At 41.5% G+C, this 23,876-nt stretch overlaps 1 protein-coding gene across 1 annotated transcript in view; it reads right to left on the bottom strand.

Moving 5' to 3' along the window:
• Positions 1-23,876, bottom strand: part of dock1 (dedicator of cytokinesis 1) — a 175,801-nt gene that overhangs the window by 5,407 nt on the left and 146,518 nt on the right. The window contains exons 39-47 of the mRNA XM_080466196.1: positions 22,767-22,856; positions 22,387-22,491; positions 18,321-18,462; positions 17,270-17,351; positions 14,625-14,709; positions 13,355-13,441; positions 11,007-11,183; positions 9,095-9,178; positions 1,162-1,299 (exon numbers count right to left, since the gene is read on the bottom strand). Of these exons, the coding sequence (XP_080322322.1) occupies positions 1,162-1,299; positions 9,095-9,178; positions 11,007-11,183; positions 13,355-13,441; positions 14,625-14,709; positions 17,270-17,351; positions 18,321-18,462; positions 22,387-22,491; positions 22,767-22,856 (990 nt within the window). The remainder of the gene's footprint in view (positions 1-1,161; positions 1,300-9,094; positions 9,179-11,006; positions 11,184-13,354; positions 13,442-14,624; positions 14,710-17,269; positions 17,352-18,320; positions 18,463-22,386; positions 22,492-22,766; positions 22,857-23,876) is intronic.

The following is a 23,876-nucleotide window of genomic DNA, read 5'->3' as shown; positions in this document are numbered from 1 at the left end:
CGCTGACATGCCGAGTTCAGCTAAAACACACACACACACACACACAGGAGACACACATGTTCTGAGTGTCGGAGAAGCTCAAAGTCACGAGTTTGTAGTTATTCATTAATTAGTAATTAGCTTTCCTGCTTTATTCTCTGGTTCTGACACAAAAATGGTGTTTCTTAAGTCAATGTGTATTCAATTCATCTATTACAGAATTTATTTATATAATTTTTTTTGCAGAAGTGAGGAGCGTCAAATCATTAACATACATCTAAGGTAGAACATGCATGCATGTAATTGTGCATGTCAATATGTATTTCTATGGTGAGCTTATATAAATCTCAAGTTAGTCTCCTTTCTGTTATCTGTAGTTTGATGCAAGAAAAATAAAACTGACACCACTGACAATAAAGTGGACGAAGAAAATGGATAGACGCATTCGAATGAAAGAAGGAAACCAATATTCCTGTAATTATGAAACCAGAAACCCAAGATTTTATACCTTATAGAGTAAGACTGCAACACTCATCATTCCTATCATGTGCTTCCATTCTATGGTTTATGTTATTTTACATGTATTGGTTTTTATGACTGCTTAGTTGACATGATCAACAATAAATCCACGTAACTTGAAATAATAAAATTTTTGTTCCTTTTGCTCATTGTATAAGTTTTTTTTTTTTTCAAATGTGTTTGAGTAAGCCTAAGAAACAAAAGTCTTAAAATTGCATTTATTTTTAAAACACTTAGTTTCATCTTGTTCAACAAGTCCATGCTTTCTGTCCGGTTTTTATTTGACATGAATGTAACCTCTTTTGCTCCAGAGGTAACTCCTCGCCGGCTTCCCGACTGAATCAGGATATACATGCACAGAGACACCAGAGTATCTGGGAGGAATCTAAGTCTTAGTCCAATTTCTCATAACCACATAATCAGCCGTTATGTGAAACTATTGCATTAAACTGTTGATATGACCATTTCAAAATTCTGATGACTCCAGAGATGGGATAATGACCAGTTTGCAGGAAAATGGCTTCAATGTCTCCAAACCTTCAACAAAATAGCCTGAAATATAAATGAAATGGCTGCACAGTCCATTAGCGGCTGTTCAATTCAACAATAAAGCTCCAGAGGACTTTCAACACACAAAAATCACAGGAAAAAAGAAACTCTTACCAGAGTTTTTACCCCATACTGCTTCTCCACCTTCTCCCGCAGTTGTTTGAAGCAGGCCTCCAGGCGGTCATGGAAAGGCCTCAGCGCCTCGGTGACCTTCTCGCCATGGATGCGAACACCTTCACCGAGATGCGGGGTCTGATGGGGCAAAACAGCACCATTAAAAAAAACAACTAAAAACAACAAATTGACCTGGGAGAGATGGGAGGCTAGCCTAGGTTCGATTCTTCATTCATCAGAGGAATACATTACTGTCCGGCCTTATGCATTTGATTTAATGCGCATGACCTTCGGAACCTCGACTGTGCAAATTCAGCACAAGCAGTGAACGTACGCGAGTCTGAGAGTGCATGCTCGAAAAGCAATACCACTGCAACCTCAACCAGGTGTAGGCTGCCCCCCTCCTTCTCCCCGCACATCATTGCACATATAAGAATAAACATGGGAATGACAAATCTAAGCGTTCACCAACGTGTTGAAGAATATACTTCATGTGATGGATGTTGTCTTTCCCCTCTGATGCAAATAAACTAGAAATGCTCCCTTTCAAGCTCACTGCTGCCTCTCACACTGCAGGAAGCTGGTGAATAACAAAATCTAAACACATAACGGAGGCAGAAGGTAGAACGAGCAAGCGAGAGAGAGAGAGAGAGAGAGACGGCATGCGAGACGAAGGGACTGAAACAGCTGAAAACTGGTAATTAGGAAACCCCGATGCCACAGTCAGTGTCAGCAAACTCTGTTGACTAAATCTGGAAAGAGGAGGAAGCGTCACCCCCCTGGGATGACGAGCATCTGAGGGATTGTTTTTTTTTTTTCTCCTCTGCTGGTTGAAATCACAGGTTAACTTCTTTTTTTTAATTTGGGAGGGGTGTTTTGCTGCTGCATGCTCCTTGTTGGCTGTGGCAAAGGCGGGGAGGAATAACCTGCTGGAAATAAATGAATGTCGCCGTCAGCTTTCTTTACCATAGCAACTGTAAAAATATTCTCCAGCTGCTGTCGGTGAGAAACGCAGCTCAAGGTGAATACACCTGATAAATGTTCACAAATGACTGAAAACAAAGAATAAAACATGTCGCTGAGCCGTTGCGCATCATCTTAAGTACGCTGGGTTTAATGAATAACAAATTCGTGAAGACCCAGAGCAAATCCGAAGAAAGATTGGCTCCGACTACAAAGACGTGTGTGAAGTATCTGGCAGGTGGGCCGGTGAAGAGACGGCACGGCGTGTGAGCGCTAACCTACGAGTTACCCAGGGAATCCCACGGGTCCGCTCGCCTTTCTTCCTCGCCACTGAGGGGGGGAAAAAAACTGGCCCTCCACCGCAGACTGGAGCAGGAACTAACTTCACTCAGCTGGCACACAACTCTGATCCTGTTTGTGATGCAACTTTTTGTAAGAATCTCAACTGGCGCATGTTTTATTTATACGCTTCAACATGAGGTGGGCTTATTACGAGGAGGGCAAATTGGTAATTCATCTGTAATGCTGACTGAAGAAAAAAAAAACCAAAAAAAACCTTCAGGTTCTGCACCATGCAATACATCACTCTCATATTTGAAGCTGTATGCTATGATTGAAGCACAGACTGCCCCCCCCCCCCCCCCCCCCCAAAAAAAAGAAGAAAAAGGAGAAAATGACAGCATCACATTGGCTGAAATCCAGAATTTTTCACTTCCTGAATGAAAGCGCTGGCACAGAAAGATAAATGAGAGGAAGCTACAGACACCCTGCAAGGATTTCCCCTGATATTGAGCACCTTCATCATCGCTGCTGGGACCTCTTTGGGGGGGGGAAGGGGGGGCAGACGAGACCGGGAAACTAAAAACTGAAGGAATGAAAAGAGAGGTAGAGGGGGAATGCGTTAAGAGCAAAGAAAAGAAATAGGGGGAAAGGACTTGGAAGGGCGAAGTGTTGTGAAATGAGAATGCTACGGGAAAAAATAAAAAATAAATACAAAAAAAAAAAACAGCGAGAGTGAAAGCTGAGGAAAGATTCACGTCTCCCAGGATACCCACATCTTTTTATAGACCTTAGGATGATTGAGTGCGACTGAGTGGCGGCACAGCAACAGCATTCTGCTCGGTGGCTGCACTGCGATAAGCTCGCTGCAGAAGATACTCAAGGTTGCCAATAAGCACACATCAGCTAAGCACGGCCCTTGTACATGCACACTTACACATAGAGTTGCATGGTAATTAGTTTGATTCCATGTAACAACCTTTTAAAGTGGTTTTTGTTCTTTTCCAGCAGTCTACAATAAACGACACGTTTGTGATTTGAGGAGTGGAGACCATCGGACGCGAGGCTGCACGGCGTCGAGGTGGCTGACACTTACCGGACAGGAAGGAAGTCCTGGTTTGAGTTCATGCTTGAGGTCTTTCTGTGTACAGTTTGCATGTTCTCCCTGTGGCATGTATTGGTTTTCATGGGTTTTGTGCTTCCTTCAACAAAAGAGATGATTCTCAATTGCTCCAGTATAGAAGGGATGGAGAATGTTTTGTTCTTCAGTTATAACGATATGCATGCGCACACACTATATTAATATCCTTCTGCACTATTCTATCTGATTCCATATTTCAATTTATGAATTCATAGTCTACACCAAGACCAGAGAATTGTATTTGATTCTTCTATGTTCGCATGGAAAGAATGACAATAGAGCTAAATCTGAATGTGGATGGATGAATAGATAAAGTGGATGTTACATAATCAGACACCGGCTACGTGTTGCATTTATTTCAGAAATAATAGCTGAGTCCACACAATACAGTACCCTTTATAAGAGTTACAATACATACCCCCCCCAAAAGTTACAAGAATTCTATGTTGTGTCACTTGAATTCAAAAAAGAACAAATCTGAAGTCGTGAAGCAAAGTGTCAAGGTCATATAGCAGGATATAACAAACGTGGCAGTAAACAAATAAAACCTATTCTCTTATATTCCATTTTCTCTGCTTCAGCAAAGGACAGTTATTTCACTCATTCACATACACAATCACACTAATGTCAACGGCTGCCATGTAAGGTGCTTGAACCTTTTCAAGAGCAATTTTGGAGTTCAGTGTCTTGCACAAGGACACTTTTTCCAGGGCAAACAGAGGATTGAAAATCCAATCTTTTGATTCGAAGATGATTTTCTCTGCAACGTGATCCATAGTTCTTGTTATGGTGCCAACTAAGTCTATACACATTGGAAAAGGTACTTTTTTTTAATAATCGTCATACTTTATTAATCCCTTGCTTCAAGGCTACTTCAACATGTTGCCAAGAAGAGATGGGGAATTGAACCGGCAACCCCTCTACCACGTCAGTCACGGGCAGACCCGTTAAAAGCTAACAATCACATTCTGAATTTTCCTCGCCATCACAGAGATTTACTTGCTAAGCAGCTGTTTGGCGTCACCGCTTTTAACAGCTTAACGTGAAAACCGCAGACAACCAGGAAGCAAGGTCAGGCAAGCAGCGCGAACGATCGCTCCGTGGCACAATGCAGTCACGAGCCAAAGTAAATGAATGACTATTAAATGAAAGCAAACATGTACACCAGAAAGAGTCGGGAGTGGAGTGTCGCATGATTAAATATTAGGCTTGTATTGATTATAAACAAGGCTGGTGTTTTTCCCCGTGTTCACCAGATGTGTACGTTGTGTAAACTGTTTGTTTGGAGCCATGACAAAGTGGCCTGTCACGGCACTCCCACAACAACTTTGAATATCATTTACTTTACAGCCACCCAAGGATTTGATTCGCCGTGTGGCGGCCAACTGCGTACGAGCGCTGCCAAGGAAACACCTAAAGAAATCACACAACAGGCACAGGTAAGACGCAGATGCTTACTCGCGACAACATCTGTCAGCCGCTCTCGTACGGTAATAAAAAAATCGTCTCTGAACACTTGATAAAGCTCAAGACTGAGGCGCTTTTGTTCCTCTCTGCCAGAGCAATAACTTACCTCCAAATGTGGCGTAAACGATAAAATATATAACAAGCCAATAAAGGTTTATTGCGCATTAGGCGAGATTGCTTTTAGAATAAAGTAGCAAATCAAATAGAAAATAAGTATATTAGCGCTGGATGGTCTTTGTGGTATCTGCAGCGGCTCATGTCCACAGTGCAGACAATTACTGCACAGGTTAACGCTTCAGTTTTCAGATAAAAACATAAAAAAAAAAAACACAGGCCGTTTGCACAAACAAGTTATTAAATCTTAGTGAGTTCAAATGATAAGGAGCAGCTGCGCTTCTCTGCTGAAGAAGAGAAGGTTCAACCGTATAATTTTGATTTCTTTCATAATACATTCGGGAGAGCTGTTATTGCACGTCACACGCCAGCCTTCGCGGTGCAACACTCTTCTTTTACCGTGTATTTTGTTACTGTCTGAATGTATAAACTACGTACAGGCAAATTCTCCCATCGAAATGCCTCGCAAAACATTTAAAACATTTATCTCACTCGCTGCACTGCAGTGATTACAAACTACGCCACAGCACCGTTTACAAACAGGCAAATGTCAGTATTATGAGGCGTGCGAGGAGTATGAAGGAAGTAATATCAATGCTGTCTCTCAGAGCTCACTGGTCTTTAGTGAACCCCGTCACTCAAACCACCTCCGATCCGAACCGGGGAAAAAAAAAAAAAAAAAAAAAAAAAAAAAAAAAAAAACCCCACCACTTCTGAAAAACCCCCGTGGATGCAGGGCCGACCACGCCGGCTTTGAGTTGCTCGGTATTAATGCTATGATGACATATTACAACCTTTCACGAAGGTCGCCGAGGTCTTGGAGGAGTATACAGCCACCGGTGAGTCAGAAAGACTAATAAGCAGACGGACTCCACAACATATGAGATGAAGGGACGGCAGAAGCCTCCGTCGAGAAATACCAATAAGTAAAAAAAATAAAAATATTGGTAAAATATTCAGTTTATAAATCTGCAAATTGGTTCCTGAGGTCTCAGTGAAAATAACCCAAAGGTCTGTGATCCAATGTATTGATCATTCAGTCACCTTTAATAGCTAAATCGTAGGTAAAACTAATATACTAATCTGTCCGGGGCACTTAATTATAAACATCAGAGAAAACACCTATTCCGGGTTTGCCCGGGAGCTTCTTAAATTTCCAGTTACTCCTTCCCGATCTAATTACCACACAGAGACAATAAGGAGTTTGAGAATAACCGTGCACGCCGGCTCATTTCTCCCCGTTTAGTTTGTTCGCTGAAGCAGGCCTGCCTTCGTTTGTCTCATTTTAGACGGATTCAAGACGTGAAATAAACAAGCGCGCTGGCCCCGGCGAGACGGCAGCCGACGCCACGCTTAGTCACCCCTTTCAAAGTGAGTTTCCAACATGTTTGGCGTGGGCTCGGTAAACATGTTGTCTGTGTGCGATGATGCCATCGTTTATTACTGTGCTTGTGGAAGGGAAAAACACATGCGGCTGTTTTTCATATGCGAAGGACATTTTAACCTCCACGCGCTTGAGAAAGATAAAGCATCTTTTTTTTTTTATGTAATGCTGGTGGGTTAAGGATGTGCAATAAAGAAAATCCTCTCTGGATTGGTATGCGGCGGTTCGGTTCAAACACTGTCCCCGAAATTCAGTTGGGTTTCGCTCCCAAACGTGGATGAAACCGGAGCGAAGACGTAAGGTCGGATCGTTTCAAAAGACGGCGACGCGATTTCAGAGCCGCCGAGCATTTTAACTGATGCCGGAATAGATTTGGCTCCGTCAGATCTGAGTCGTACACCGCGTTCGACGCAAAGACAGTCTTACTGACACGACTGTTCGCCGCCTTTGTGTCACGACAGATATAAAAATAACTGATCGTCTTAAAGGTAGAGATCCAGCCGCACACTCCAACCTTGTCACGCATAATGTATGTGTGATACTCACAACCTTGCAGGAGCGATGAGGCAGCGACATATTTATTTTTAGGTTAACCTCCCCGGCTCTGACAACTTCGACTTCAGTCACTGCATTTTTCCACGTTCCAATTTAAAATGTCTTCAAAAATAAATACGACGCAAACGGGAAATTGTGGTTATTAAAAAAAAACAAAAAAAAAAAAAACATGACGATACCGAGTGCAAAATAACTACACAAGTCACATCACAGATTAAGTTCGAAAGCTGGAAGAAGACAAACGAGCACAACTTTTTTTTTTTTTTTTTTGATTGGGAGTTTCTCCAGCAACGCAGAGAAACAACGTTAACCTATTTTACAACAACTGAGAGCTGAACAGCTATTTTAAAAAAAATTCTATTAACTTTTTCTTCTCCTTGCAGCTGGTGACAGGAAGGAGGCAGAAAAAGAAAATATCTGGTTGTTCAAGAACCAGGAAGATAAACCAGGACTTTTTTTTAGAACTGAAACTCACCACTGCTAATCTTTTACTGTCTCGCCGCAGTGGAGCATCCTCACAACCGCAGAATATTTGCTTCGGCACTCCCTCGCCATTATCTCCACTGAACTCTTTAACACACTTTTTCACTTGCTCACTTCAGTTACTGTCATCGGACACTCTTGGCCGTGCTCTTAGAAGTTCTTCAAAGTACATTATATTTTCAGCTATAACCTTTTAAAGTTACTGTTTTTGTTTTTTCTTCTTCAGCCGGAGCGCTTTAGCGAGGTTTCAGTCATAAACGCTGTCATATACAGAAGAGAACAAGCACCCTTTAGCATTTAAACACTTCACTCGTATATCTGAAGGTCTTTCAGTTGTAAAAATACACTTTGGGGTGTCTGGAGGGCTCTTAGTCGGCGCTGCGTACACCTCAAATCCCAAATGGTGGGAATTCCATTAAATAACTCCCACATACAGCGATTTAAGCCGTAGTGACTTACATATAATTTCAGCACCTGGGCAGTTAAGTGAGTAACCCTGAGTGAATCCACTAAAACGAAGTGTAAATTATGCTCAAGGGAAAATAGGCATGAATGCACATTTTCTTTAATGTCTCTCATGTCCCCAGCATTTTCACAGCTTTTAGGTCACATCTAAAGAAATAAACCAAACGTGGACAGAATATAGAATATTTTAAGCTATTGTTGTTGAGGCACTGTTTGTGGGTGTGTATATATACAGTAAATATATATATATATATATATATATATTGAGGTGAATTCAAAGTGTTATCAAGACCCTTAACAGTTGAAGTGCGGCGTAAATCTCAGCAATGCATTGGAGCGGGGCTCTCCAACCTTTCATCTTCATGCAATGAAGATTGCTAAAGAACTACTCATGTTTTATGTAAAAATTTTGAAAATTTTCACCAAAAACAAGCGGATATGCTTGTTTAAAAAAAAAAAAAAAAGTGTCAGGTAATAAAACTGTCTATTAACTGAAATTCCTATACATGTGCACGTTGTATTCCTAAAAAAAAGACAGTACACAATAATGTGTACAATGTACTCTTAAACATGTCAAACAGTTTGAGTATTTCAAAAAGTTGTAAAATGGAACAAAAAATGCATTTTTTTTTAAACATTGTGATCTTTGAAATTTTTTTAACATTCATGTATAAAAAAAAAATATATATATATAAATATATATAGGCCATCTTTTGCACGCAGTACTCCTGAATATCCTCACGTGTAGCACAGTGCAAATGCTTAATCGACAGCTCGTTGATATTTCTTTTTTTGAGAAGAGGCGGAACGTCTATACTTTTGATTGGAGGGAAATTTAAAGTGACAAATAAAGTTGGTGTTCTATCATGAGAAAAGGCTAAATTATGATAATCCCAGCACAAGGTCTGGGTACATACAGACACCATAAACACTCTCAAAGGGACACATATGATTAGTATCCCGGGACATAGAAAGAATTGCTTTTAAGGTCGACACCAAGATGATTTAACGGAATCACATGCATGTATGCGACGCATGTGTGTCACAAATATGCATTCATCCCTCCTGAGCTTCTCTCTCACCTGCCAGGCGATAAGATCCTTCAGTTTTTCTATCTTCTCCAGGTCTTCTGGGCGCTCCAGCATGTACTTTTCATTGAAGAAGGCCTGAGGAAGACGGAAAAGAAACACTCAAGTAAATGTGTTTGTATGAAAAGGGGAAAAGAGTGAGCTATACATTTTTTTTTCTCATGAAATGTGACATTTTGTGATATATAAAGAAATCAAGGTCTGACAGGAGAGTTTTATTCTGGGGGGGGGTTCTGTTACGATGAGAAAAATTTAGTTAGAACCGCCGTCTCGCCTCGGTCACCTGATTATTTCACCGAGATGAAGGAGTGACCCGAGGGCGAAGAATTCCCATCGCTCCTCATCTGCCTCATACGGTGCATTTTTACTCGACTAGTATAAATCTATTCCCGGGAAGGAATGTAAGGCCGGACACCAGCAAGATGCTTTTTTCTTTTTTTAATGTGATGTAAAGAATAAAAAAAAAAAAAGTTCTTTCTTCATATCACTCACTATTATGTTTGGATGACACGAGAGATGTGATGAAAAACAGGATTCAAAGAAGATTGAGTGGAGTCTTTCAGGTGGAAGAAACTTCAAGTCATATCAAACAAAACATATTCGATATGACCTTTGATACTGAGAAGAAAAACAATGCACACTCCTCTGCTTGTCTGTTTGGAGGCATTGAAGCTCCTAGAATGTTTTTACACCATGAAAACCTCTTGTTTCAGATATGAAATAAACCCGTGTTATCCCTTCACTCACCAAAACACATTACTTACTTGAAATTGACTATTTCAGTCCCAGTGTGCGGTTAATGAATATTTGAAATATGAAAAAAATACTATTACTACTGTACATCTTGTATTTTTTAGATGGGAGATTGTTTGCATTTGAATTGCTTTTTGTATATTTTCAAGTTAGATGCATAAAAGAAGTGCAATGACCTGCCTGATAAAACATGAAGGGAAATGTTGGACATGAGTGGGAAGATAGATTTAACTTTGATTATTCATTTTTTACTTTAATAGGGTCATATTAGGGGGGTCATATTATCCAGCTTTTTAACTCTCCCACATGGCCTCCTTGGTCCAAAAACGCTGTATTGAAGGTTCATTGACCCAAATCCAGTTTTTCCTTGATTTTCCCCCAATCTGAATATTGGATCATAGGAGCTGCATTCAGAATCTGCTGTGTCTGTGTGAGCTGGACTGGCTCCGCCCACACATGCCCATCTTGGGAAGAGGAAGAAGTACTTCCTCTCGTGGTGCCATGTGCCAAAGCAGAGCTGCCTAATTGTGGGAGGGTCAAAGGGAGGGCCTCCCTTGATTGGGATTGGTTAAACCCTCAATGACACTATATAGGGTTTGATTTCTGATTGGCTCGTTGGAGAAACACACTTTTTAAAAATCCTAAAACCCAGAGAGAGAAATGACTTCTGGGGCGTCGTTTCAGGTATGGGGACGATTATTACTGTTGGAAAACCATTAGAAAGTGAAATTTGCATAATATGACCCCTTTAAAGGAATGCATCAACATTGTTACTTTGGCAATAAGATGAGAAGATTGAAACAACCCAGTTATAATATCATTGTAAGATTTATGTGAAATCATTCATTCATTTAGTGTCCCCAACCACTCACTTCACATGTTTTTGGTTGTATAGGGGGATCTGAGTACCTGAAAATTCCCAGATGCGCACACACAGGGAGAACATGCAAAGTCTGACTGTGTAAAGATATTAAAGTAACAGACTTTCTGACGTCTATTGGTCGGTTTTAGTGCCTCGATAGACATAACGTGGTATTCTTTTAATCTGACTGTTATTTTGCTTTCCCGCAGAGCAAATAAAGATGTGAACATAAAAGAAAGCAGGATGAGACAATCTGAAAAAAAACAAACAAACAAACAAACTGTTGACAACCTTTTCATAGTTGGCAAAACCTCCCATGACAGCTGGATCCACAATCCCATTCAGCAGCATGGAGAGAGGATTGATGGGGAGATTGGGATCGTTGAGATGCCTCTGGACCATGCTGCTGATCTTCTCATTGGTGAGCTGCATCGTTTCCATGGCATTTTCCAGCGGACTAATCTCCTCCTGCGCGGGACAGGAAGTGAAAGTGTCATCAGATATTAGCGCCTACTCACCTGTTTCACTGTATACGAGCCATTAATCACCACTGTCTTTGTGAGCCCAACAATCAAGTGAAAACATTTTGTGTTCACGTACGCAGGGAAGGGTTATTAGAAGACGGGCTTAGGAACCATTAACTACACGCGTAAATCATACGGAGCAGAGCAGCAATGAATCATCTTTTCTGTGTGCCCATACATGAACCTGCAGCTGTCAAATGAAGATGGATTGTGTGTTGGTGTGAGGGAATCTCAATTCCCCTGTCAACAAAATACGAGAGGCAATTCTGAGATAAAAGATGAATAAAACTCCTTGAACAGCCATCATTAATATCACTCCAGTGGGGGGCGGGGGCGGCGGCTGTGTAACTCCATCTCACCAGAATCACCTCTTTGTTGTAAGAGTTTAGGAGAAACAAGAGTGGATTGTTGAATAAATGTCAGATTTAGACCCCCAGCCAAAAAAAAAACAAACGGGAAAGCTGCTGCGCCAGTGAGACAAATCTCCAATCTGTCCCGGTGTGTCTCGGGCCAGCTTGATAAAGAGAATCGTCAGATGGAGGGATTAGGCTTGGCGAATCTCAGCCCAGTCATTAAGTTTTAAATAGGGAGTCTGACCTCGGGGACACGGCCTCTCCCTCGCTCATCTGGAGGCCAAGCTGCTCCTGGCAGTGTGTTCTAACCCAGTTTGACGAAAGAGGCGTCTGCTCTGCATTACTGTGAAGATGGAGTGTTACACTCCACTGCATGGACTTGGGAGCAGTGGAGGCTGGGCGATGGTGCAGGGGAGGGTGGAGGGGGGGGGGGGGGGGGGGGGGTTCATTAGATGTTTGTGCTGAGGATGTAGTTACCAGAGAGAACGGTGTGGTGGGAGGAATACCGAGCTGCCTGTTGTGAGCTTCATGAAGTCTTCATGAAGGCAAAAGGGAGTGAACTGTAGTGACTTAAACAAGCTTCTCAATACAGAAGTGTTAGGAATAATGTAAAGTCAGAACAGTAAAGTTCAGTGACACAGTCACTGAGGTTAGGATGAACTTTTTAAATGACAGTTGTGGAGTTTTGTCTCTCTACGCTCTACTAATGAGTCGACTTTTTTTTTTTTTTTAGCTAAAGTTGTTGTCTTAACAGTTACTACTCAACTAAACTCCTGTTTATTGGCGGGGAAGAGTGGCTCCTTACCCTCGAATCAGCTCCATCTTGACTATAAACAGTATTACTGTAAGACGAATAGAAGCTTTCTGCATGTTTTCAGTGAAGTTGTTTTGCTGCTGGTTCTTCTGTTTAATCTGATAACGTCCAGATTATAGAGAATGTTCCTCCAAATAAATGATGGAGCTTCAACTGAAATTAGTGAATCAGTCGTCAGTTAATGTGCCAACATTACAAGTTACTTCAAGTAATTTGAGTAAGCATGGTAGTATGTGTGATCTGGAGAAGAGCCAACTCTGAGGTTTTCACCAGCACGAGCATAAAAATGACAAATCAAAGCAGCAAAGGAATTAATTGATTGTAAAACACTTAAACTGGACTAATCGTGCTAAGTAGTGCATTTGTTGTTGTGTCTGCCGCATGATTCTAATTTATATTGCAACCTGCTCTGACTTGTATCACTGTTCTCATTTCTCCTAACGTTCCATCCCAACAGACTGCATCTCAGCCCAAAATGAGGACACGAGACCAGCATTTTAAAAAGTGAAAACAACAGAGCAGAAAAATTATACAATTTTAATGCAGTTTCACTCGGATGGGAGGGGTGGGGGGGGGGGGGGTATTCTTGCTCCGACAGTAAACACTGCAGTGATTTGTTGCAGACAGCCAGTCCTCGTTTCTAAGGGATTTCAATACAGCAATCCAGGTAACTACGGAAAATCAACACAGTGTGAGGTCTGAACTCCAGTTTGTATTTGTGCTGTATAGCTATTTTCAGTGAAAACAGGAACGCTGGGCGAATCAATGTGGGTCATCTGACAGAGGGAGTGAACGTGCCCTGCCGTCCGTCTGGGGAGCGGAGCGCCTGCATCCACGCGGCTGTCCATACTGCTTAAGTGGACAAATCGTATCGATTGCCTTTAAGCAAGCCTGCTGATTCTCATCTGATTAGGAGGCCCGCTTGGCACACAGGCCCTTCATACTCACTGTAGACACGGACTTGACTTCAAACCAGCGCAGGATGCCAGGAAGCTTGTATGCCGTTGAGTACGTGGTTCTCTCGATCCACATGTTCTGCAGAAAGAAAAGACAAGAAGAGGCAGCCTTAATAGATGCGGGATTATTATTATTATTATTTTTTTGAAATTTTGTTATGTGATGAGATGATTGTTCACTAAAAGCCTGTTGAAGGTGAACCAGTTGAGAAGGATGCACTTCCTGCATGCAAGGTGAGCAGCTCATTAAAACCCACTCACAGCCCCCCCCCCCCCCCCCCCCCCCCCCCAAAAAAAACATTAAATCTCCTTGAATATATCATGGAGATTAAATAACGTCCAAATGTTAAGGAGAAAAAAACCTGCAGAAGGGACAGACTTTAACTTGAAAGTTTAATGTTTAAACTTTGTTTTTAACTGTGTGTCAAAAAAAAAAAAAAAAAAGCAAAGAGAGTCCCGCTGTCGTAAGAGTGTACTTAATGCTCCCTCTAGAGCAATGGCAAATTACAACGATGTGCGTGATACCGACACGTTTAATCGATGTGACAGACACAATATGTCTAGCACTAGATGTTCATCATTTCTCTGTCAGGACCGACAAGAGTCCAATCAGTCTGACAACAGGCGAAAGTCTGTGATGAGTTAAATACATCATCCGCCTGTGCTGGAGCGATGCCACAGTAAACACAGAGAGGAAAGCATGACAGGATTTAATTTGTCATCCTCGCCATTGCTACCTGGATATTAGGTGTGCAGAACGATGCATTTATTGGAGACACCATGATAAAAGTCTGATCGTAACACGACTGCCCTTTTACAAGGCGCATACCTGGAAATAGAGTTTTAAAAATCGGAAAAAAAAAACCCCCCACGTTGAAATAAATTGCTGTTGTGCATATTTCTATATATCATAATGCGTTGGAGGAACACACGGACTCACAGGCACTCGCTCAAGGGTGCAACATTGCCGGATTAGTGAGGTACTTCCTCTCAACATAAAAGTTTCATATCCAATCTCCTGTGTCTTCAGCATTTTTATATATTTTCTTGCACAAACATCGCGGCTCGCTGGTTTCACTCCAGCTATTGTCGCTCTGATGCTCCGGCCCCATCCGTCTATTAGAATTGTACTTATATATGTATACTCTTCATGTCAATTCGTCTGAACGAGTCATTAATACCGACAAATCTAGTTAATAAAACAGACAGTCTATGTCAAAGGACAGCAAACACAAACAAACAAACAAACAAACAAGACTTACCGCAAACTCGTTATCCGGATCCTTCTCCCCCTTCCTCACTGGCCTGGAATACTGGAATTTATGGACTTCATTTACGGTGTAGAAGCTGAGGAGGAACAACAGTACCTGGGTAAATCATAAATATTGTGGGAAATCTACAGTCTGATCCAAAGATTGATTGCTTTCCTTTAGGTCAGGCACAGGACAGACCCCCTTTTCAAGGCTATCCTCTGATGGCAACTACGACATTTAACATGTTAGTTTTTATCTATATTTTGGTTTCATCTCCATTAAAGAGAGACCGGTTGTACGGTCGTACACAGCAGTAGTTGATCCCTGCATGCCATCCATGCAGATGTGACAGAGGCGCCTGACTGGCAGGGTTGGACTTTGTTAAATCAGGTTAATAGAGTTTCCACCGTTAGGAAAATGACGGCGTCACGTAGCGGCCGGGGTAAGCTGTCTGGGCGCATACACGCTTTATACCACAGAGACAGATTTCTTGCTCGTTTTCCGTCTCCATTTGCTCCCGTTGCCGACAGAAAGAGAGACAGATTCACACTCTCCTGGGGAAATGACTACAGAGCTATTATCCTCTCACACCGTATTGCAGATCCCATTCCTGAAACCACACCATATGGTTCAAAGAGCGTGCTTTGGCTTTAATAGCAAATAATTATAAATAAGCTATGAAATTAATCTGTGCTATTCCACTTCTGCTCGGCGCATGAAGTGGCATCAAGTGCAGCTGGTCTTGAAATGAGCTGTGGTCAAGAGCTTTTCAACTTTAATGCCAAGTCGAGAAAGTGATTTTGCTTTTGACCACAAAAACATCTTCAGTCAGTGGTGCTGGCTTTTCTGCATATTTTAAGGGTATAATGTGTGTACTTGGGACAAGTGACCCAAACAAATGCACAATTCGTTTGTGTACTTGTTTTCCAAAAACATTACATCTTCAAATCACTTTCTTATTGTTTTAGAAATTAGTCCAATCAACAAGATTGCATCAGACAGGATCTAACTGGTGATGATGTATAATTTTATTCTCTTTAGGAGAATGAACTGCAACAGAGTCACAATTTATTCAGGTTTTTTTTGTTTTCACACCGTGCACAATTAAATAAATTTTAAATTCAGAGCACATTTTCACTGTTCCAGTTACATTCATCCATTTGCACGCACGCACGCACACACACCAATATTTATTGACTGCCACCATGAACAGGGTAACTTCAGTCTTTCAAGGAGATTGATGGGCGACCTGCTCCACCAACTGCTGAGCCAATGTCGCCCAGGTAAAGAAGACTAAATCCTCAATCATTACAGTTATTTTAAAGAGTCAAAATGTCACTCTGATTGGTTTATTTTGTCAATAAAAGAGGAAGGCCAGCCTCTCACAGACAGACACCCACACACTATGTGCGTTGAAAAGTCCAAATTGACGTCCTAATGTTTTAAATAATGAACATCCCACACCAAGCATCTCTTACAATTAGAAAAAAACCCCAAGTACTTTCAATATTAACATTACAATTAATGACACGAACAACATTTAACAGTCTAGAATTCATTTACATGATGAGAATCAAAGAGACATCGAGTTCAGAATGTGTGGTATCAAGCTAAACAGATAAACAGATTAGTAAAGTGGCTTTAGATCAGCCGCGCAACACCAATTAACCCTTTTGCGCGTCGCTTGCTGGCAGGCGAGAAATGATGGCGTGTGTTCTGGCAGAGCAAGGTCAGGAATGGGAATGTGCTCTGCCTGCTGATGTGACCCTTCGGGTTCACACAGCCAGGTCTCATTGCTATGCACCGCTGATCTTTTTCACTGAATGAGAGAGTAAATGAGAGGAAAAGAAAGACGGGGACAAAGACAGAGAGAGAGAGAGAGAGAGAGAGAGAGAGAGAGAGAGAGAGAGAGAGAGAGAGAGAGAGAGACAATGGGGAATAGCAAAAGGACGAAAGCTGGAGTGAAGAGACGCAGCTGGGAAAAAATGAAAGATGCACAGTTGGTGTGGAACAGCCAACTATCGCTCTCCAAACATGGCTGTTTAATCTAGGCTATTAACAGAGTTCCATATACCAATCAGACAAGGTTAGTAAACAAGCCAACAGGCCATTTGAGGGGATCAACGGAGGAGGATGTGACCAGAGCTGCAGGCGAGTGATAAGATCAGTGCCCAGGTATATTTGCCTAAAGCGTTTTCCACGTAAACGTCCTCTTTTAATTATGTCCATTGATGCGTTGGGTGGCATATCAAAGTGAATTGACACAGCTTAGTGATGCGGCGCGCGGCCGGCGTACAGTGTGTGCACAAGTGGGAGGGTCAGGTCTCACTGTTTGCCGTGGCCCTGATCCTCCACACGAAGGCATCGATGATGGCAGACAAACAATGTTGTACTTGGCGGCGTGAGTTACGGCAGATGGCCGGCGGACGTTAATAACCACCGGGACGACGGCGGAAGGTCAACCTGCGCTTGTTCTACAAAGATCCACATTTAAATGGAGGTTTCCTTCACCCCGGGGCTGGCCGAGGCTTGCCTTCATGCCATGACAAGACTTGACTGCGGACAGGAAATGGGGCGTTGACATGCAGGCTGTGTGACATTGTGCTGCAGACCTGGACGACGTGGGAGAGCTTTCCCGTAGGACTCCTGCTTACCTGACAATTTGTTCAGACACGGGCTTGTTCTGAAACTTGGCAGGCAGGTCCAGGATGGGTTTCACAGTGAAACACTGGATGTCTTCAGCAGAAATATTAAGAAAATATTCCATGTTAAAATCCAAATTTTACAGTAATTTGACTAAGGTTTCCACATATACCAAAAGATACCACCTGAAACAGTGTTTGAAGTATGAGTAAAGTCTAAGCAATGATGAAAAAGTGATGCATTGTTGAATAAAAGACAGTTTGGTTCTTTGTAGCTTGAGGTGTATCCCTGGATCGATAGGATTCAAAACTTCAAAAAGAGAATAACATTAACTCTGAAACTGTAATTAGAAAACTATGGGAGAAAATAGAAATCCATCACAGATTTCATGAAATCATATGAAAGATTCTCATTCTTTATTTTTAATGAAGACAATGTTTTTTTTCTTCTCACAGTGTTAACGTGTAATAATATATTTAACCTGCACTACTGTATTTGATTGGATAAGGATAAGTGGGGAGTTGGTGCCAAGTGTGGAATAATACAAAGATGTAAAAAAAAAAAGAAGAGAGAGAGACAGAGAATAAATATTTTAAAGATGCAGGAGTGCCAAAAACTGGGTATGTAGTTGAATCTGTATATTTTTTTCTCAACATCTTCCTATTGTGTCAGTTTTGTATGGGACTTTGTCATCTTTTATGTCTGTACATGTTTTTGTTATAGATTCTATATTTTTTTTAAAGAATGTTTGTCGCAAAAACTCCTAATAAAATACTTAAAAATGAAAAATCGATTTTAATATTGTCCATAATTCTGTAATACAAATCAAACTAAAGTATATTTTTGTGTGATACATTTGTATGATAAGGTGCACAACACAAAACGGAGGATGACTCCATTTGACGTCATTTTCATTCCTTTGTAAACTAAATCTGACTTGTAGATGCTACATATACAAGTCGGTGCTGTTAATACTATGACTGTTTTGAGTCTCAATTTTGTTTCAACATGTTTGCAAAGTTAAAAAAGTTAAACTGAATAAAAGAATGTTGCGAAGGATACACTGTCCAGAGGAAGACTTTGTGTCCTCGCTGGGCGGAGTGGTCGTCTTCATCTTTTCTGCGTTGGGAAACTGAGTAAGCAGCCGGGCTTCGAAGTCTTCTCTGCGCTCGTACTCCTTCCCACGATAGATGAACATCTTGTTCTGAAGGACGAAGAGGAAAACACTGAGAGCGGGTATGTACACTGTGTTTATGACTGCAACAATACTGATGGTACACAAACAGTGTAAATTTATGGACGGGTCACAGGCAGATTATATTTAGTGGATAATATTCATTCATGGATGACAGAATTACCATAATCTCCATATTTAATGCTCTCAGATGAAGGTGACACAAAGTTCTTGGCATGGACTCAGTGATTAGGTAATTCCAGCTGACTTCACAGAGAGATTACTGCGGAGGATTTATGTTTAGTAAACTAAACAAATTGTGAAATGACCAGTTTACTTTCTTTTTTTTTCTTTATACCCCACAGACGTATGCTGTTAATTATGGTTGATGATGAAATTGCCCACTTCCCACCAAAAAAATGTAATAAAAACCCCCCAAATGATAGAAATACTGACATATTGACAACTTCAAATGAGGAAATATCTTGGGTCCATTTTGCATCGTCCTCGGAAATTAGCAGCTTGCGGCTTCACTGGGAACTATTTCTTGGTGCTTTAGGCAGCAAGGCTAAATAAATGTGACTGATTTCATGAATGTTCCAACCTTATTTACATGTCTATGTTTCTTTCATTGATCATCATTGCACGATAGCGCTATGTTCATGCTCATCTATCGGAGGGCCACACGTTCGCATCACACACTGCTGAGCATTCACGTCAGGCACACAGACATCTCAATGTCATGAGTCTCATTCTCATTACCCTCAAACCTTCTCTGACTAGTTCGGGGGAACAGAAAATAACCCGTCATTGAGATAATAATTCACGCTAAAATGGTCTTTTGTCTCTTTGCTAGTGGGTGAAAAGGCAATTTCATACAGCCGGGAGACAAAACAGCAACAGTTCACCGAACTGCAATGAATGTCATCAAGTTTAAAATAAAACGCATGCTGTCAGGATCAAAGCTCCTTGTGCAAGCTTCGAGCGAGGCGGAAATATTTGTAACACCGAAGGAAAACTCGGCATTTATTGTCACAGCCTCTTGGCAAACGTGGAAACAGCAAATGTTTATGAAAAGGAGGAGGAGGTTGAACACACAGAGCCCGAGCAGGTCCTATTTTATTCCAAAACAAAAAATAAATCATAAGAAAGGAGTGCTCCTAAAAATGTATGAGCCAGGAATGTTCCTTCATCTGGCTGAGTGTGCCCAGGGGTCCGTCTGAGGAACACGTTGAATGATAGAACATGACATCTCCTACCCGAGTTTCTCCAAACGTGCCGTCTTAGGATACATATTTCAAACTGACTTTCACACACACTCAACTGCGCTTTAAACTGAGCTGCTACAGGAAACTCAATAACAGAGATTAAGTGAAGTTCACGTGCGAAGTTTGGGAGGGGGGGGGGGGGGGGGGGGGGGAACTCGCAGACAATATATGAAGGAGGAGAATCAATGTTAGTGAAAATGAATAAAATACCAAAAGGGATGACTGAGGTTTTTTGAATAGGAAAGAACTACAATCGGAGCTCTGCGTCCAAGGTTCAAAACTTCTCTGCAAGGTATTGTGGCTTAAATGATAACTGAAGATAAAAACATTGTGCTTGACTTAACATTTTTTTCGGCCAACAACAAAACAACTGAAGAAATTCAAAAAGAAATCTTAGAATTCGTCAGTTTCTTTTTCTTATTTTTCTTTTACATTTAAGACCAAGTCAGACAAATTATGTGACCTGAAGCAGCTTTTCTCACTTTTCTTTCTTCCAGAAAGGCTGCAGATTCCCTCTCTTAACATTACAGTGAAGACAAACGCTGTTGCACTGTGACGTGTAAATCTAGTTATGAAAATCTGAAAGCAGGCAAAGCCTCTGGCGGCCCGAGGTTGTGAACCTCTGATCTACCGCGATTCTCCGACACCTTGGTAACTAACTAGATTACCAGCTGATAGATTTTAAGCAGCTGAATTAAACACCCATGCATTAAATCCATTTCTAATCGTGGACGGATATAAAATGCCTCTTGCAGAGTATTGATTAGCGGACTTTTCCCCGCCGAGGACAGAGTGATGCTACAGGAATATGAGGCGTCACCAAGGGCATACTTAACCATATATTTATCTTAATTAGTAACCCTCACTTGGAAAATGAATTCCCAAGATACTCGCACAGAAATATACATAAACCAAGCTACTAAATAATCCAATTCAGTCAGTGGATCATTCCCATAATGCTTTGCACTGTGACGTGAAGTATTGAAAATTAATCGTCAAAAGGGCCACACTGTCTCCTCCAATCCGACTGAAACTTTATCAGATAGAGGCAGTTTAATCAGACTGAAGTGTTTGCGGGACTCGATTTAAATGGGATCACGATTAATGGGATCACACGTGGCTCCATGTAACCACGGCGAGTGTCTCAAATTAGACGGCATGTCAAGTCCGTTCCTCACAGTTATCCAAAGATGTCCCAGAAGTTATAGAGAGTTGAGCATGAAAGCATGAATAGAACATTTACGTTGAGATTTTTTGCCATTACCATTTCACTCTGCTGCCTTCTGCGAGCCGCTACAGATCTTCAATAATCTGCACAAGCAGATTTCCGAATAGTTTTAAAAAGAGAATCCAAGTCCAGAAGCTATTAACATGAAGGTATGCGAGATAAAAATGTTGAAATAGTAAGAATAGTAAGACAAAACTGTGTTGCAATCTTCCCTGAAGTGAGAAATCGTGAGTGGCTTTGTCCATTAAATTGTATTCAAAGTGGCATAAAGAATGTGACAAGGCAATAAACAAACTCCATCCTGGTGAAGACGGCCTTGGTTATTTCCGGTAAAGTCAAACCTTTTTTAGAAGGAATTAAAAACAAAGGCAAAAATGAAAAAAGAAAAATAATCCAATGCGACACAGCATTGCACTGTTTTGTCAGATCATCATTATGCTTCAATAAAATGTGGTTTGGGGACAGAACAGGAAGAGAAATAGTTAAAATATCTATTAATCATGGACTTGGCTCGTATAAAGCTACGATCAGGCCAGCGGAAACATCCATTGATCTTTTATTACCCAACCAAGAGTGGCGGGGGTCTGGATCCCATCCCAGCGGACGCTGTGAGAACGCCCCGGATGCGTCACCAGTCCATCGCAGGGCACAGAAATCACAGTAATACAAACACAAACAACCTCCTCCAGAATCAAACCGGGGATGTTTTAGCAGCGTATAAGCGTTGTTAGAGACAGTTGCTAACTGATAAATACGTGTTATTCCTTGAGGCCCAGATCTTTCACTAAATGTTCACATTCATAATCTTTCAAAGTGATCCAATCGTCCTCTGACCATCGAGCCACCACTCTTAGATGCACCAACAACCAAAACAAGCGTGCAGCTCATGACTCAGCACCCGACCAACACATTTCACTTCCTCAGAGTGCATGGTTTTGTTGTGCAGGGAAACTTTCCCCCCAACGCTGGGAGGAAAATGGTGTTTGGCTACAGTTCAGCTAATAGAATTAAAAGCTGCATTTTGTGGCGTGATCAGCCTTTTAGTTTGATATTAGTAGGCGTTTGTAGTTATTCATCTGGGCTCAGCAGTCATCGGTATTTCTTATTAGGACAACTGACCACCAGACGGCCAAAGTTAGTTACTTTCCAGCATTAAAGGGAATTCCACTCAGCTCTACAGCCCACACACAGAAACACATGCCTGTGATTCAGAGCTTATTCTCTGTGAATGAAAACCAGACAAGGTGGGATGTCCAAAAAAAATTTAATAAATAAATTAAATAAATCAATAAATAACGGTCACTCGCCACAATAAGCAAAACCTGTGGGAGGAAGAAGTGTGAGACACACACACGGATTGATGGCTGACGATAGGAAGTGAGCAGACTGCTGGTAAACCTGTTGATTGTTTCGACAAACGCAAACGACGTGGAAATGTATGCTTGTGTTGGTACTCACTCGTAGGAAGGAAGGGAAGCCGGTGCCGTAATAGCCGACAGCAAAGTAGTCTGGTTTGGGCCGGATGACCTTCACAATGTTCTCGTAGAACTGGGCCTGCTTCCGCTGTAAAGAGGCATAATGGTGGATTTAAGCGGCGTGAAAATAAGGCCAATTTAGCTTTTGTTTCATTCTTGGAGGTACTTTCCTTTTTTCCCACTATTTTCTCATTCAAATGAGGTTTCAACGCTCGATTTAGGGATTCAATTGAAACAACTGAACATCTTTTGCCCTCCAATAAAACCTGTGTAACTTGTTTTGGATCTATAATAGATGAGTAATGATGGGTTCACACTTTATAACATCAAGATGCCGATCAATAACACAACAATGTTACTTACCAAGGATGCACTGAGCTGCTCAAAGTCAAACATTTCGTTCTCGTACTGCTCAGCGAGTTCTTTTCCCAAAATGATTGCCTCCTCCCACATCTATTGTGTACATAGACAATTAGGAAATGAATTAATTATCAAGGTTCAAGCTGAGATAAAGCATTCATTCCCTGCTTGCTAAATAACACAAATTATCCATGAGTCTCTCACAGGCAATCGCATTTAGTACAAGTCTTTCTGAAAATGAACATGTTCTGCCTGCTATGTCAATATTATTTTGCTTGTGTTGTTTTTCCACCGCTACCACCCAGATCCCATCGCCTCTTGTAATGGAAAATTTATCATGGTGGTGTGTTTCCCCTCCAGAATTGCCCAGTGCAGTGGGGCTTTGTCGTAGATAAATGTGAGCCACTCCAACATGTTGAAAAGCATCTAAGTGGCTTCCTGACAGACTAGATTGGATTGAACTGATATGGGCCAAACTGACTGTGGACCAAATCCAGACAGCTACTCAGATCGGCCTGCCATCAGTAAAAGTGGGGGTGGCAACACCATCTGGGACTGCTTTCGAGATGACTACACTGGGCCACTCCTGGAAACTGTCCTCAGCTGAAACTTGTCCTCTTGAGCGTTGATGTGTCTTGAGAGAGATATATATATATATATATATATATATATATATATATATATATATATATATACCCTCTAACACTTCCCGTCCACTCTGGTAGCTTCCTATGTGTCTGTTTATGCAGACACATACTCTTCTCATGTGGTCGTGTCCCTCGCCATATCTCTCTGAGTGACTGTTGGCTCCAGAACTAAGACTGGTGACTGCGCCTCAACACTGATGACACATGCAAAGCCTTGAGACATTGTCTCTGTGAAGCTCTGGCTGCAGTCCTGCAGATTCATTCCAGGTTTTGCTCAGGGGCTGACCCCCCCCCCCCCCCCCCCCCCCAAGAAAAAACCCCACGCTTTCCTGTTCGGGGGTAAAATATGGAGAATGATGACGAATATCAATACAACCAGGGCTAGAAAACTTTCTTAATTCACCATCATGTTATGAGGAAACAGGACAATGAGGTTGTAAAATGACATTTAAAGGTAAAACACAGA

Source organism: Lipophrys pholis (genome assembly GCF_963383615.2).
Source record: "Lipophrys pholis genome assembly, chromosome: 1".
In the NCBI taxonomy this organism is placed as follows: domain Eukaryota; kingdom Metazoa; phylum Chordata; class Actinopteri; order Blenniiformes; family Blenniidae; genus Lipophrys; species Lipophrys pholis.
This window is presented reverse-complemented; position numbering and strand designations above follow the sequence as displayed.